The sequence below is a fragment of the Physella acuta genome, unplaced genomic scaffold (assembly GCF_028476545.2).
Source record: "Physella acuta isolate Inbredline_101_S28 unplaced genomic scaffold, ASM2847654v3 ptg000564l, whole genome shotgun sequence".
Taxonomy (NCBI): domain Eukaryota; kingdom Metazoa; phylum Mollusca; class Gastropoda; family Physidae; genus Physella; species Physella acuta.
This window is the reverse complement of record NW_026732083.1, coordinates 1-16,682: the sequence shown is the minus strand read 5'-3', so window position 1 is coordinate 16,682 and position 16,682 is coordinate 1. Positions and strand designations below refer to the sequence as shown.

At 35.5% G+C, this 16,682-nt stretch overlaps 2 protein-coding genes across 3 annotated transcripts; one reads left to right on the top strand and one right to left on the bottom strand.

The window, feature by feature from the left end:
* Window positions 1–4,226: 4,226 nt before the first annotated feature.
* LOC131946589 (glyoxylate reductase/hydroxypyruvate reductase) lies at window positions 4,227–13,734 on the top strand. Of its 2 annotated transcripts, XM_059307459.1 has the most exons (5): window positions 4,235–4,374; window positions 5,684–5,868; window positions 10,538–10,740; window positions 11,196–11,366; window positions 11,840–13,734. In XM_059307459.1, the coding sequence occupies exons 3-5, from the start codon at window positions 10,542–10,544 to the stop codon at window positions 12,412–12,414; spliced, it is 945 nt and encodes a 314-aa protein (XP_059163442.1). In that variant the 5' UTR covers window positions 4,235–4,374; window positions 5,684–5,868; window positions 10,538–10,541; the 3' UTR covers window positions 12,415–13,734. The 2 variants fall into 2 exon arrangements, with proteins under 2 accessions (XP_059163443.1, XP_059163442.1); XM_059307460.1 differs by lacking the exon at window positions 5,684–5,868 and having other exon boundaries at window positions 4,227–4,374.
* A 494-nt stretch (window positions 13,735–14,228) lies between these two features.
* Window positions 14,229–16,461, bottom strand: LOC131946591 (glyoxylate reductase/hydroxypyruvate reductase; the record flags this gene model as incomplete). Its single annotated transcript, XM_059307463.1, is given in 4 exon segments — window positions 14,229–14,591; window positions 14,709–14,844; window positions 15,116–15,278; window positions 16,291–16,461. Coding segments are annotated over 4 exon segments (740 nt in total), but the record flags the coding sequence as incomplete, so codon positions are not given.
* Between the last annotated feature and the right edge of the window lie 221 nt (window positions 16,462–16,682).

The window sequence follows — 16,682 nt, the reverse complement described above, 5'->3', positions numbered from 1 at the left end:
TTCTAAAGATAGGATGACTTGTTTGAATTTTAACATGAAATATTTTTTTATGTCTGTACAATGCAATAGTTTTAATTCATTGTTGTATGCCTTTTAAATAAAATATTGAATGCCAAATTAATTTTTTCTTTGGCTACAAAAAATATTTTTCTATAGTATTTTATTTGGCTGAAATAAAAATAAATGAAATTTAAAGAAAACTGCTAAATCTGGTAGTCCTACAGGGTAAAAAAATATTTTTTCCACGAATGTTTTAATTTTGAAAAAAAATAAAAAATATTTTGATCTACATTTTATTGAGATATTGTATGTTGAGTGTTAATGCACACTGACAAAAAATGGATTTATTTGATTAGGGGGAGGGGAACAGGTAAATTAAAAAAAAATTGTTTAACATTGTATATAATGCCAAAAGGTGTAACTCCATAAATTGTATGTAAAATTTATGGATCCATCTACTGGACCAGTGGTTAAAGTTTGTAGTCAATGTGCTGTACATAAACTACATAGTCTCTGTGTTAGCCGTCAGGTTAGCCCCTCTATGTGAAATCAATACAATTTCCAATATTCGATCTCTGTAGGAAAGAAAATGTAATTGTGCTGAGTCAATAAAAATACACACAAAAAAAGTTTGCATTTATTTTTATTTGATTGCTTGGGATGGCGTAGCTGTACAGTAGAGTGTATGACTGCTAAACCAAAAGTCTGAAGTTCAGATCCTGGGCTTGAGTTTGTGAGATAACTCATGTTAGGGAAAGTAAAGCTAGCCGGCCATAGTGCTGACCACACTATCCGTCCGTATGTCAAGGTGACAGAAACAGGAGAACTCCACTTCACCTGTCAGGTTGAGAAGAGTAAATTTTAATAGCGCAAACTTTAATGGTATTTCTAGGTGTAGAAACAGGAACATTTCATGCATTCTGGGCTAATAGTAATCTTTTGTTTTATATAATAAACTACATATTTTTTCCAGCGGTTAATTGTGCTCTGTATATAGCTAGAAACTTTAAATGCTCCCCTCCCAAAAAGTTTTAAGTGACTCTTCCCCCCTCCCCCCCCCCCCCCCCCCGGGAGAAAAAAAAATCTCGGAAAAAAACCCTATAAAGCTAGTTGATACACATTGTATGCTATAAAGCTGTATGCTGCATAATCTCTAAATCTAGCCATAATTTTATATCTGTCTTGAAGATAACCCTTATGAAATCTCATTAGTTATATTTAATAGCAATAACAAATTCAGTTAATTAAAAAAATTTTGAGAATTTCATCTGTTGAATCAAGTTGAGTGTATTAGTCAAAAGTAAAAAAAAAAAAAATAAATTAGTATTTTGCTGACTGCAGCAGTAATTAATTTTAAACTAGGTTTTTAATGTTGTTCAACATAAAATTTTGATTGGCACGCTGTTTGATTGGTCTGCTCTTCTGGAAACACGTAATAATTTTTTAGCGCAATTTCCATTCTGGAGAATTGCGTTTATTAACGCGTCATTTCTGGATGGATGGATGGATGGATGGATGAATGTATGGATGAATGTGTGTCCGGGCTTTAAGTCGTATCTCCTCCTCAACGAAGCAATATCGATGACTAGTTCCAAAAGCAATTATGTTAAGCAAGTTACAAGAATGAGCATAGGCCATAAAAATTCCGGGTTTCTTTCATGTATTTCCCGGAAAAGCCAAAAAACCTCGAAAAAAAGCAGTTTTTGGCCCATATCTCGTCAACCAGACCACTTAGCGACTTGAAACATGTACCAATCGATTCCTGCCATAATTTAGAGCAATATTGCCGAAGAAAGTTTTCAAAAATATCCTCTCGTTTGGTCACAAATTTTAAAATTACAAAAACACCTACAAACCGATTGTTCTTCTAGCTTGAACGCATCCCAGCATTATACGTCAGAGCTATTTTTAGATAACATAAGGAAATTGCGCATAAATGTCACTAGACTTTTTTAATTAACTTGTTTTTTATATTACAGTTTAGACAAACTATTCTTTCTGTTGCCAAGTTATGCATGTTAAAATTAAAATTGTTATCAAATGGATGCTGTTTGCTTGACGAAGGGAGGCAATACAGCAATAAAAAAACGTAAATTTATAATATCTAGTTACCTCCCTCCTAAAATAAAAGTACATTTTTTACTTTCTCGTATATACGTAGTATAGAGAAAGTATTGTAATCGTGCAAAAAAAAAAATCGAGATTTTTACAAATCTCGACGTTTTACACCTCACTGATACGGAAAAACATAATTTTGCAATCTTGTCCGTATGTCTGTGTGTGTGTGTGTGTCTGTCTGTGTGTGTGTCTGTCCGTGTGTAAACACGATAACTTGAGTACCGTTACAGCTAGGTTGATGAAATTTCATATATAAGTATTATATTAAAATCGTAGATCCGTATCAACTTTTGAGCGATTTCCGACAACCGGAAGTGGTACTTTTTCTACTTTGAATTTTTCAAAAGCCTATAACTTGAGTACTATTTCAGATAGATAAATGAAATTTCACATGTAAGTAAAAGATCTAATTCTCTACCTTCTGTTAAATTTTGAGTAATTTCCGTTGACTGGAAGTAGTAATTTACGCTACTTCCGATTTCTCAAAAAACTAATGTAAATTTTTAAAGTACTAATACTATTGCGCACCATTATACACACCTTTATTAGGCGTTCGCTTGGTGCGCAATTGTTTTTTACTGAGATTCTATTCTATTTTTAAAAGTTTCAGTATTTAAAATGGATTAAAAATCATAACTATATCCCCAGTTACCATCCCCTGTTGTTTTATATAAGAATATTCGAGAAAGTTTAGGGGAGATCACTACCAGTTTATTTCTCCAAAGCTTTAAATTAAGGTTACACCGAGGAGTATCATATATAAGCATTTACCAAGGGTTCAATCGGGGAGGGGGGGGGTGATGGCCTTGAAACGTCCGGGGTAAGGGTAAGAAGAGCGGCTAATAGTTAAAGTTGGAGTTGATATAGTAGGGCTGGAGAGCGTGTGAATATGTGATCGCTTACTCCAGAAATTCCGAGTTCGAAACGTGGGTAGAAGAGGCTCGTAAAATGGGGACAGCAACCCATATAGGAGAGAAAACGAAAAAAAGCAACAAACAAACAAGCAAACAACTGTTGTCTTGAATTTTGTTCTTGGATGGGCAAATGCGATGGAAGCAAATCCAGTAAGAAAAACATGCGGGGCCATGTGGCGCATATTATATTGACACGTAATATTTAATTGCGTTGGAAGAAATCCCGTCCTACAATTAAGAAGGGTCTGTCATACAAGGGGGGGGGGCTCTCAAAAAATTCCAGGGGAAGTGTTGTACGATAGGGATTTTTCTGTCTCTCTTTGCACGCATATAAGCTTGACTTCATCCTGGAAAATGCAACCCTACCCATACTTATGAGAACTCAGTTTTGCCACCCCTATATATACAGAAATACGATTACGTCTATATGGACGAACTGCCTGATTTTAAAATTGTAAACTTATGGAACCCGAGAGCATATTCAAGGTCCATTGGAGGAGTGGGTTCCAACTCCCCTTTTGCAGCTTCTGCCTGTAGGCCTACATTACAATTTACATTAGCTATTTTATTAGACCCAGTGGCGTAGCGATGTCGGGTGTCACCCGGTGCGGCACTTAATGGTGTCACCCCCCAGAGGCGTAGCGACCCTTCCCGTGGACAAACTTTCAAATTTTCGATTTGCACCCCCCCCCCCCCTCAAGCTTTCGATTAGCACCCCCTCCCCCCTCAAACTTTCGATTTGCACCCCCCCCCTCAAGTTTTTCTCAATATATTTTGCTATTTTTTGCCTTGGTGTCACCCCCCTAAATGGTATCACCCGGTGCGGTCCGCACCCCCCTCGCTACGCCTCCGATTAGACCGACTAAGCAAGTGTAGCATGTGTTGATGAGGATGGGAGGAAATGGGTCCGCTTCATACATGAATTTTTTTAAAAGAATGATATTAAGAGAATAATATTCATAATAAATATTATAGATAGTAGTGTTAGCAATGGGTGGAAGTGGATTGAGAAATGGGAATCTATGCTGCTGAATATTAGAATGCTAGGCTATGGCATTATCAATCCAGCTAGTCCCCCCCTCCCTCCCCTCCCTCAGTTTTTTTTCTCTTTAACCATCTGCACTTTGAACACACGGGCAACCTTGAAACGAATGTAAACAACAAAATAGTATTTATAACCCAGGGGAAGCAGAAATAGCTAGCCTAGAGTACACACACTTTCTGGTAGGCCTATAGCCCTACAGTTATAGTTGTATTCGTAGATCTTCTTAGATCTAGCTGGTTACTTTATCTTTTGACGATTTTTTTAAAATAAAGAAGCTTTAAAGATATTCGTTTCTCTGTAAGTAACCTAGTTTAAAATGTTATGATACAAATTAGATTTTCTGCGTAAGCCTATTCATTGTTTATATTCATTCAAACAATGATTTTGGTATTTGCAAAAAATATAATTTAATTCTACCGCTAGCGGCTAGACCTATTATGTCTACTGTTGGTATTTTTGTCATTTTTCTGTTTTATCTTTTCTGCGTGTTTGTCGTTCGATTATCCTCCCTCAGTTAGGCTACCCCGGTCACAGATGTAAATGTAATCAAATCATTAGTGGAGCAGGGGTGATTAAATAAATGTTACGTTAATAAACCGGGAGTGATCTCCCCTAAACTTTCTCGAATATTCTTATATAAAATAACAGGGGATGGGAACTCGGGCTATAGACATGATTTTTAATCCATTTTAAATACTTAAAGTTTTAAAAATAGAATAAAATATCGTAGACAAATTAATTGCACACCAAGTGAACGCGAATAAAAAAGCGCATAATAGTGCGCAATATTATTAGTACTTTTAAAATTTACATTAGTTTTTTGAGAAATCGGAAGTAGCCTAAATAAGTACTTCCAGTCAACGAAAAATTCTCAAAATTTGACAGAAGGTAGAGAATTAGATCTTTTACTTACATATCAAATTTCATTTATCTATCTGAAATAGTACTAAAGTTGTAGGCTTTTGAAAAATTCAAAGTAGAAAAAGTACCACTTCCGGTTATCCGAAATCGCTCAAAAGTTGATACGGATCTACGATTTTGATAAAATACTTATATATGAAATTTCATCAACCTAGCTGTAACGGTACTCAAGTTATCGTGTTTACACACGGACACACACACACACAGACACACAGACATACGGACAGAATTGCAAAGCCCAGTTTTTCAGACTGGAATACGCATAAAACCTTTTAATTTTGATAAATCTGGATTGATAATTTTTGCCCGATTAAAATAAGTCCTCTATACTTCGAATGTGATGAAGGACTGAGGTGTAATACTGTGAAAATAGTTAAAATTTCAATTGATTTTTGTGCACGATTACAATACTTTCTCTATACTTCGTATATACGAGAAAGTAAAAATGTACATCTCTGTGAACTTCATGAAGCTTTAGAAACTTAGAATGTAGATTATCCTATTATTAATTAATTAAATCATCAATGTTATAAGAGCAATTCATTTTAAAAAATATGGTTTTTCAAAAGAGTAACAATTTAATATAAATGTAGTCTAGATTTTTAGACCTAGATTCTAGATCTAATTCATAAAACCTTAAAATAGGCCTAGCATAGATGCTGGTAAATCGCAGTACTATTTTCAGAGATAAAAAGCCTGAAAGGACCGGAATAAAACCGGCGTCCTTCACCTTGTTCTTCCGTCTTTGACCTGTGTTTTGATGTGAAGGTTGCAAGTCAAGCCTACCTTCACTAGTAAAAACAAAATCTGCTTTTCAGGTTACATTTTTAAGCAGATATTTGATATTCTATTTAGATCTACTTAAAAAAGGTAAATTAATAATTAATTAATAAGAAGACATACAGTTGTAAGTTTAGAGTTATTTACATAACATATGCAGGGTCTTGTTCTAAGAAACTTCCTGAAACAAGCCGGATTGGTTTGACTTGTACTTGTACAGACATAAGTCACATAACAGACAGTTGTAGTTGTAGGCCTACTTGTTCTGGTTCAGGTTGTTAGTTGTTATTGTTAATATAATTAATTAAATATATAGATTCTAGACTATTATTATAGATCTAGATGATCTAGATCTAGTAGAGTCTAGCTAGACTTAGGCCGCTTATGGTAGGGTAGGGTAGTGGTTAGGGATAAGGTTAGCATTGACTAGTTAGTCTCATAAAAATTCAATTTTCTTCAAATTATAAAAAGAATAGCATATAATTGTAGAGCTTTAAAAATGCAATCCAACAGTACCAATTTTATTAATTTAGCATAAACGGTTGATTAAATATAATTTTTTTAGTGTCGCAAATAAAATATATAGAAACGCGACCAAAAACGCAGGTAAAAAGTCAAATTCACTTGTTTTAAAGCTAGTAAGCAAGAAAAGACATGATTCTTTCTTACTATTGAAATCAGTTTGCTTATACCTACATTTTTTTACACCAAGGTGAAAGTAAAAAGTTTATATAAATTTATAAAATGCCATTTATATAATTTATTGTATGTTTTGTGATGAATTTTCAATTGGAAAATACTGCATTTGGAAGCAGAAAGGTAAATTCTACAGAACAGATGTTGTTTGGAATGTTATAGATTATAGATCTAGGCCTATATCAAAATGTTTGTTTAATAAAATTCAGAGTCCACCCATGTCTGATGGGTACCTGATATACATTGGGGAAATTAAAGGTAAAAAGTAAAGGCGGCTGTTAATATCGCTGACCACACGGACAATCACTTCATATGCAGAGGTCAAGAAACATGAACTCTACTTCATCTGCCAAATAGATTGCTTTGTCTACAGAGGAATCTTAATTAATGTTTACAGGGGCCTAATAAAATTGAGTTATGTTTGTAAAAACATTAGGCCTAAGCTTTAAAAACTTATTTTGGTCAGTATCGGAAAAAATAAAAATCTTTTCGACTAAATGGGTTGAAAAAAGCTTTGAATTTGTTTCATTGTTTGTTATTATATCTTGTAGTATTTGGAATTGAAGCTTTCTTTCTTAATTACAAGTTGTATTAATTTCAAACCTTAATGTAATTTCTTTTTAATTCAGTATTAGCCTAAATGTAAGGTAGGCTACAGAATTCAGATATTACCTATGGTTTTGTGATTTTTATATGTTTATAACATTTGTGTTTATGAAATGACCTAATGAAGTTATCAAGCAAACTGTTTTATTATTATTTTAATAGGCCTGCAAGTTATAAGTACAAAATATAGATATCTAATCACTAGGTCTAAGTTTAAGAAAAAACTACCAAAAGGGTTTGAAATACTTAAATATAGTACTAAAAGTAGCTATGTTTTGAAAAAAAAATATCTTAAACTGGAGACATTCAATTTAAAAGTCATTATAAAAACTCCACGATCTAGATTTATTTCTAGATCTCTAGTAGGAATACAGATTTAGAGGCTTTCCCATCAGTATCAATGTACTATCTTAGCTATGTGGGAGGTCAGTACGAGTTCACTGGGAAAAAAATCGGAACTGCCGTAGGGGGGTGGGTTTAGTGCGCAAATGCTCCTGACCGATTGCCAAAAGGTACAGAAATTCTAAAGATACATTTTAAAAGAAAAATGGACGGCTGAACTGCAGTTATCAAAATATCTGTGTAAGTAGAAGTATAAATAATAATATTTTACACAAATATAGCTGTCTTTTGCTAAATCTAGCTCAATTTCCACGAAAATCGCATCCGGTCGCAATAATTTTTATATCAGCTTGTCGGCCATTCAACGATCTATCACGTGTAGCAGACGCCAAACAGATTTACCCGTATGGTATTGCGCGAATGCTATTTTTAGCAACAGTGCCGAGACGCGATCGAAAAAAACGAACTAGAAAGTGGCCATAAAAAAGCGGGTCAGGGGAGGTAATTCAACTCGCGTTATGAGACTAGCTACATTGACATTAGCAGGCAATTTTCCCAAGCTTTTTTATGCATTTTGCTAAGTACTAACTAAGTAGGCTTAACCCTTTGAGCCCGCCAGGCCGGTAAACCGGCTTCAACATTAGGCATATATGTCTGAAAAGCCGGTTTTCCGGCCCTATGATCTAGCGTCATATTCCTAGCGGCCGGTATACCGTCTAATTAAATATAATTAGCGGAAGACTGACTAAAACTGCGCATATGTCTTTTTAGTGCGTGATTATGATTCTAAAAATAGATTTTAGGAAAAGTGAATGTTTACATTTCGTTGCAATGCTGCCGAAACGAAAAGCTGAGCCACAGCCATCGACTTCAGCACGTAAAGTTGGTGCAAAAGATAAAGCAAAAGACCGAAATATCAACAAAAGAAGTAGAATGACTGCAACTCAGGCAATACAACTACTTATTGATTCTGATGAAGAAGATAATATTCCTGGTCTATATTGTGATGATAGTGACGTTGAATTTGAGACTGAACTCAGTGACATTGAAATTGACAGTGACAATGAAACTGTTCAAGTACGTTCTGATGCACGTGGTGCCAAGGACAAAGACTTGCCGAAACGAAAAAAACAACTGTTTACTGGTGCAAAACATGCAAATGTTTTCTTTGCATCGGGTCCGGCAGTGATAACTGTTTTGAAAGTTATCACACAAAAGTGGACTTCTGGCGATGAACTAGTATGGCCAGGTATCAATAATAACAAAATACTTACTAAATGAAAATTGGTTTCTTCTGTGTTCTATCAAAACAATAATTACGTGTTCGTTTTATATACATTGTTCTGTTCATACATTATAAACAAATAAAGAATTTCAGAATCTTTCTGCTTTGATGTTTGATCCTGAGTCTGGATACCAAATTTGGTCTGATTATCTCAAACGGTTCAAAACGGTTTAATAAACATTAGATTAGTAAGGACTCGATTCTTTTTAGAATTAGCCCTCGACACTATACAGACTATTGCGAAGAAACAGACTCGCGCGAATGTCGTGCGTAGGCTGGTTCAGTGGGCGAAGATTAGAACCCAATTTCAGACGGAAAATTTTTACTTTGAAATAATTACATTATCTATTAATTTCAATTTAAAACAAATGGCTTAAAGATAAGTCTAGTTTTACTACGTGTGCATGCATGGTGCGAATATCGATTTTCCCCGACAGAAAATCATAAATTTTTTTTTAAAAGTATCTACGGCAAAATAATACTTATATTTTACAGAATTAAATAGATTTAACTAAACTGTTATTTAAATACATGCCTCGGAGGAAAAAAATACAATTTTATATCCATAAAAAATTAACTGAAATCCCCGCTTTCAACGACGCCGATGTGTCGTAATTATGGCCATTCACTTTGTTCAAATTAAAGTAAAAAACACATTCAAATATACTTTTTTTACTTTCATAATTTACAGCAATCATTTCTAATGAAAAATCCATAAAAATAATAGTTATTTTTACAAAATATTATTTCTTACCTTATTAGTGCAGTACACGTACTTTTCCAAGTAGATCCATTCCGTCTAGATTTGCATACTTCGCATCCTTCGCCGTGGCACAAAATGTCATAAAAAACGTATTCCACAAAAATGTTGCTAACGAAGCTTGTAAAAACATAGCTCTATTTATTAGTATAAACAAAATCCCCAAACGATGTCTGATTAGAAAGTTTATGAACGGCGAAGATCGAATATGCATTTTGCGGTACCAATCTGTTTCCTGCCATAGGCAAAGTTAGAAGCAGATAAGTGAAAAATGGTTTGGCCCTGGGAGCTCAGGAAATGGGAGAAATTAGGCCATGGAGGCCAGGGCTCAAAGGGTTAAGTGATTTTACTAAAAAAAAAGTATGGCAGTATTGCAAAGCTAATATGAACTAATATCATAAGTATATTATGGAACATCTGATCTTCAAAATAATTTAAGCCTATCGAGCTTTTACTTTCTGCCAATATTGATATTAGGATTAGGGCCAAGGTAGACTTTTGATTAAAAATAACTATCCCTATGCCCATCCAACATTGTTACTTTTATTTATACTTTACACTGTGCCACATATTCCACTTAAAAAACAGTCACCTTGCCCTTATGGATCTTAGAAGGGGAGCTAAGAAGTTTTTCATTGTTTTGAAAAACAGTTACATTTAGCTATCAATCTTTGTTTAACTCAATCCGTCCCATGAGCCGCGAGATGCGGCTTGGGCCAGCTTCATAGTAGGCAAGGTACGGCTCGACACCGCTAGTGTTTGTTTCTTTAACAAGTCATTTAACAAGTAAAAAACCTACATTCTTTAACATAACTCACAATTATCTTCATTTACTATTATAGAAATTTCATTTCTGTTCATTTTGATGTATAATACATAAATCTGGTTAGAAAAACATAGGAGGTATAATTGTTTAAGTAGGTGAGGGGTGTATAAAAAAATTGGGTCACGGAAATAATGAGGTCAGGAGGTGGAAAAGCCTCTGGTATAGAAAGAGTTAAAGTTGTTCTGAAAGTATACTTTTATTAGAGAAAGGTGTTTTATAGCAGTATTTACATTCTTGTATCTAGAGCAATGTCTCGGCCCAAGGTATGTGTTACAAGAAAAGTTCACGATGAGGCTATAGCACTTTTAAAAGAACATTGTGATCTGGATATCTGGGATAGTGAGGAAGTCATTCCTAAAGATGAGCTTCTGAAAAAGGTGAAAGGTGTAGCAGCCATTTTCTGCACTATTAGTGACATCATTGATGCAGAGGTTCTAGATGCTGCAGGTAAGAATTTCTGTAATGTAATGTATACCATCAATAAACTTACTTTAAAATGTATATTAGTAAAAAGGATAATTAATCTGATTAATAATATTTTATGCCAAAATAATAAAAGTAATTCATCTAAGCAACAGTAAGACATTTTCAAGGCAATAATTTATAGTTCATTTCAAACAAAAAGGTGTTTGCATTTAAACATATATTAACCCTGCATGGTACTTATGCACAGTACTGGCTATCAAGCAACACAAAAAATACTTGTACCTTTAAAAACATCTTGGCTAAAGGCTACATTAGAAATGCACAAAACACAAGACAACATAAACCTACTGACATAAGACATGCACAAACCTACTGATATAAGACATGCACAAACCTACTGACATAAGACATGCACAAACCTACTGACATAAGTCAGACATGCACAAACCTCCTGACATGTCTGTAAACCTCTCCAGGTCCCCAGCTGAAGACTGTTGCTACCATGTCTGTGGGTACACATCACATCAGTGCATATGAATGTAAAAAGCGTGATATTGTGGTAGCAAACACGCCTGATGTGGCCTCTGACAGCGCAGCAGAGTTTACTGTCACTTTGTTGTTGATGGCAGCAAGAAGATGCTTGGAAGGTTTGTCTTTGTAAATGCCTTGTCTTTTTATATATCTTATCTTTTCAAATGTCTTACTTTTTTAATGTATAGTCTTTTTAAATTTCTTGCCGCATAACATTACTAATAATAATCTTCTGACCTATTTAGAAAAATATTTTAAGCATTGAAATTAAAAATATGTATGTTTTTTTTTAACTTTAATGGTTTCTTTTTGTGGATAACAGTTCATATCTTATCTCAGTTGTCAACTTACTCAGACTTTTATTAAAACTCGCAGCTGTAGTTTTTTTTTCTATGACAATAGAAACTTAAATTATTTCTTAATTGACTCGAATGAAAAAGTTATCATCTATTAGTTTAAATAAATATTGCTAATATATCTTTTCTGTAGAGATTAATAACTTATATCTCATTTATAAATTAACTGATTATTTTGTTAGTTTTCACTAGTAAACTGTTAGACTAACTAATGTTTAAAATAACTTATTCAGGTATGCAAGCAGTAGAAGAAGGCAAGTGGGGACTCTGGAAGCCAATGTGGATCTGTGGCACAGAAATTGTCAACAGAAACCTTGGAATTCTCGGCTTTGGTCGTGTTGGGTTTGGTGTTGCTCGTCGCTTAAAACCATTTGGAGTTAAGAGAATTCTCTACCATGACATGGTGCGTGCATCATTTGGAGATGATCTTAACGCTGAGTTTGTTGACAGAGACACTTTGTTTAGAGAGTCTGATTTCCTGGTCATCTCTTGTGCGCTGACTGGTCTGACTCGCAAGATGATCAATAAAGAGGTCTTTGAGAAGATGAAACGAACAGCCATTCTGGTCAACACATCCCGCGGTCCGGTCGTGGACACGGACGATTTGGTGGAAGCCCTGAAGACAGGTAAGATTGCCGCTGCCGCCGTTGACGTCACAGACCCAGAGCCACTGCCACCAGACCATCCACTGATCCACCTGCCCAACTGTATCGTCACCCCACACTTGGCCACCAACTCCACTAAAGCTAGGCTGGACATGGCCCTGAACACATCTAAGAACATCTTGGCCACCTTATTTAGAGAATAAGTATATATTAATTATGTAACCTCCCTGAAACCTTGTTTGAAAGGTTGAAGGTGAACCTAATTCAAATTTTACCTGCAAATGTGCATAGCTGAACTGCTAGAGAAAGTACTGAATTCCTTCTCCACCTTTATATAATGTTTTAACAGGCTGTAATTTGCTTGACCACATTTTTGTAGCTATTTCTTCCTTGTCAAGAATAAATTTGTGTAGTTCTGTTTTTTTTAATGTAATTATTAAACTGTAGAAATGGTGCCAATGCAACTTTATATCACTGATATAAATGTCAAACAGTTTGATAACTGCTATTAGTGGTATAAAAATTTAAAACATTCTTTCTGCAAAGCATTAATGTTATAAATTCACACACATTTTGTCTTTAGAGTCTTTTAAAAAAATGTAAAATGTATTTATTTATCAAAGATTTTTTACCCTGCAAGATATTTTAGTGTAGCTTTTTTAATGTAACTACTTGTTAGTACTTTAACATTGTGTATGAATTTTAAGACTTTACAAAAAAATTTAGTCTTAAGTTGTATTTGTATAATTTTCTTCAAAAGGTGTGAAGAAAATATTTTAGTATTCAGTGTATTTACATCTGACACCTAAACTTCAAGTTTTGTATTACCTCTGTGTTATTTCCCTTGGATGTTTGGCTGCGTGTTTAAAATGTAAATTATTACTAAGTACAACTATATTTTAAAAAGAGCTTATGATTTTTTTATCATGTACAAATTATTCTGATTATTGTTTACCTGTATTTTAGTATAAAATTTTAAAACAAATTTCTCTTTACATTCCTTTTAAATTTTAAAAGGAAAGACAGAAATAAATTTTGAGTACACAATAACTTATACATGAACAAATAATGTATTTTGATACTTTCTAAAAGCAACAGAAAGTTATTTAAACATTTTTATTCACAAACATTTGAAATGTTTATTTATTAAAACTTTGACTGGAAAAATGTTTTGATAATGTATTGTTTAAACAGATTCCATTGGTTCATGATGATGGAGCTAAGTATAGTACTATGTTATAACTCCTAGATGGGGTAGATAATAGTTGTTTCTACATTCATCAACAGATGCTCATAATTCTTGTAGTTTGTGATCCACATAAATGGACACATGCCATGTATATCCTAACTGTATTATGCTTTTTATTTCTCTGGTCAAGTGTTCATATTTGTCCTCCACTACTTTCTCAGCTTATAAATTACAAAGAATTATTTATAACAGAGAATTTTTATGTTAAAAAATGTAGCTTTACCTTTCATTTACATCACTTTTATGTCATTGTAATTAAAGATTTTTTTTTCTAGATCATGTTTACTTTTTTTTCTTGTGTGGACTTGAACACATTAATTGCTTTTTAATTATTTATGCATGGGGCGTAATGAACATGTGTGCTATGTAAAGATATTACATGGAGCTATCCATATTTGTTTCGGTGTTGGCTCTTGTGTTTTAAAATTAGCTGGAGAAGGCAGTGTTATATACAAATGGTTCAGGACAGGATTGGGAACTGTCTTAATATGGAATGGGGGGAGGGAGTGGGAACTGTCTTAATATGGAATGAGGGGAGTGGGAACTGTCTTAATTTGAAATGAGGGGAGGGAGTGGGAACTGTCTTAATATGGAATGAGGGGAGGGAGTGGGAACTGTCTTAATATGGGGGAGGGGGCGAAGTTGTGAGTTGTGTTGTGCCTATCTGGGGCTGCCTTTTGGTCGTTTGCCATAATACGTGACTCGTGCTCTTTGAAATAACTTAAAACATACAGCACTATTATTAGAAAAACAATGCTTAAAGGAATCTTTTTCTCTTTAATGTAACCACAAAGTGGCTAAACATAACGATGTAGAAATTCATTGGATAGTTGAACAGATTTGTGCTCACACGGGTTCCCATCAGGCCAGGTTATTGACCATGTAGTTGGCCAGTCTCATGGCGATGCGCGTGCGACCCCGGTGGGTGGCTGAGCTCATGTGGGGCGTCACCACGACGTTGGGCAGTGCCAGGAGCTCGCTGTCCTGGGGCAGGGGTTCGGGGATGGTGCTGTCCAGACCGGCGCCGGCGATTTTCTCCTCTTTCAGCGCCTGTAGGAGGTCGTCGTGGTTGACGAGTGCCGCGCTGGCGGTGTTGATGAAGATACACTCCGGTTTACACATTCCTAGGTACTAAACAAATAAAGAGGATAGTTAATGAAGAGAACTCTACAGGTGTATGAATGATTTTTTTTTGTCGGCAACACGACTAATGAAGAGATAAACAAAGACTAGCAGACTATTACTCACCTGGGCGTTAACAATACCCTCCGTCTGGGGGGTCAGCTCCAATGTACAGACGATGAAATCAGATTTGGCAAAGATTTCTTCAATGTCCACTTTAAGGGCTGACACGTTCACTGCCAAAGGATGTTCATCTTTGTCACTTTGGAGGAAAAATAAAACACTGCTTGTATAGTCTATTTTCTTTGGGTTTTAAAATTTAAAAAAAATGAATGAAAACTGAGCAGCATTATTTTATTTTTTAATCAGATTTTTTTTCTTCCTATTTAGTACTTTCTTTGGGGATTTAATATCAGCAAGAAATAAAACCGAGAAACATTAAGCTGAAATGGCAACCCCCCCCCCCCCCCCCCCAAAAAAAAAAACAACAACAAAACACGGGTACTCTGTTATCTTTAAAAAAAACAACTTACAAATAAATAATCTTTTCTATTCCGAAAGGCCTCAATCGTTGGGCCACGCCCAAGCCGACTAGATCTATTCCCAGAAACCCGAGGGTGCGTCCTGTCAACTGGGTACCCAGTAAATGCATCGGCTGCCAAAGTCCCCAATCGCCGCGTAGAACCTCGTCGTTTCCTACGAAGATACCAAAAATAAACTTTCAGATTAAGAAAAAATGACATTAATAAGAAACTTGTATCTATTATGAACACCTCGAAGCAGTGGCGTAGGCAGGGGGGGGGGTTTAGGGGGGTCATACCCCCCATAGACCCCTCGGTATATAGAAAAAGTTTGAGGGGGGGGTGCAAATCGAAAGTTTGTCCCCGGGTAAAAATTGGAACCCCCCCCCCCTTGAGACGATCCTGGCTACGCCACTGCCTCGAAGTGAAGCTAGTTATACTGCTCTGCTTTCAGTGGCTTAACATATCATCGGGGGACCCATGGGGGTGGGGGGGGGTCGTGGACTTGGTTACATGGTTATTACATTACGTCACCATAAAATTGATATGTTAAAATGTCTGCGGTGGTTTATCCGTGAGACCCACACAGCCGTTAGACCCACACACAGAGTTTCTTTCAGGCATCTATTCGGGGGGGGGGGGGGGGGGGGGGGCGGAACGAAATGGAATTTATATGGAAAGTATATACTTTTGACAGTGTCTACCCCCCCCCCCCCTGGAAATTGTTGTCCACCCCTCCGAAAATTTCAAGTGCACCCCCCGGAGAAAAAGTCTGGAAGAAACACTGCCCACCCATCCGCGAGTCCATGCTGAATTAACCTTGAGATCACCAGACTTAACCACAAAAAAAAAAACAACAACCTACAATCAGAGAAAGATGGGGCTGAGGATTCAATGCTCAGCGGTAGCATCAAACACCATGCCCACAACCTAATTTCTACAACAAAAATGTACACCAACTTAAATAGCTTTATGTGGTATTGTTTCTCTATTTTGTTTTAGGGTAACGTGTTAGGATTCTTTTACAAATTAATAAAACATTATATTGACTTTGTACATACATCGTCACAAATAGCATTTTGCCCAAAGTTATACCCCCACCAACTTAAAAAAAACACATAATTCTAAAGAAAATCAATATTATTTTAAGAATACATAAAACAGCTCAGCACTAAAAGGTTCCCAACCTTCAATGAGTCTGCGAGCTGTGGTCAGCAGGAGAGCTGAGATGAACTCGGCGTGTGAGTCCGTGCAGTACTCGCCCACGTGGTAGATGGCGATGTTCCTCTCCTGACACTTGACGGTGTCGATGTTCTTCGTGTCAGGCGCCATCGTGCAGATCATCTCGAGCTGGGAACCTGAGAAAATATTGAATGTTTTTTTTTATAATTTTTGTGGGAACCTGAGAAAATATAGAATGTTTTTTATAATTTTTGTGGGAACCTGACAAAATATTGAATGTTTTTTTTTATAATTTTTGTGGGAACCTGAGAAAATATTGAATGTTTTTTTTAAATAATTTTTGTGGGAACCTGACAAAAGTAGAATGTTTTTTTATAATTTTTGTGGGGGCCTGAGA

Bases quoted from the DNA above. Each gene is read 5' to 3' on its own strand.
- LOC131946589 (XM_059307460.1), top strand. From the start codon at position 10,542: ATGTCTCGGCCCAAGGTATGTGTTACAAGAAAAGTTCACGATGAGGCT. The intron at 10,741-11,195 runs GTAAGAATTTCT...AAACCTCTCCAG, and splicing joins AGAGGTTCTAGATGCTGCAG to GTCCCCAGCTGAAGACTGTT. The intron at 11,367-11,839 runs GTTTGTCTTTGT...TAACTTATTCAG, and splicing joins AGCAAGAAGATGCTTGGAAG to GTATGCAAGCAGTAGAAGAA.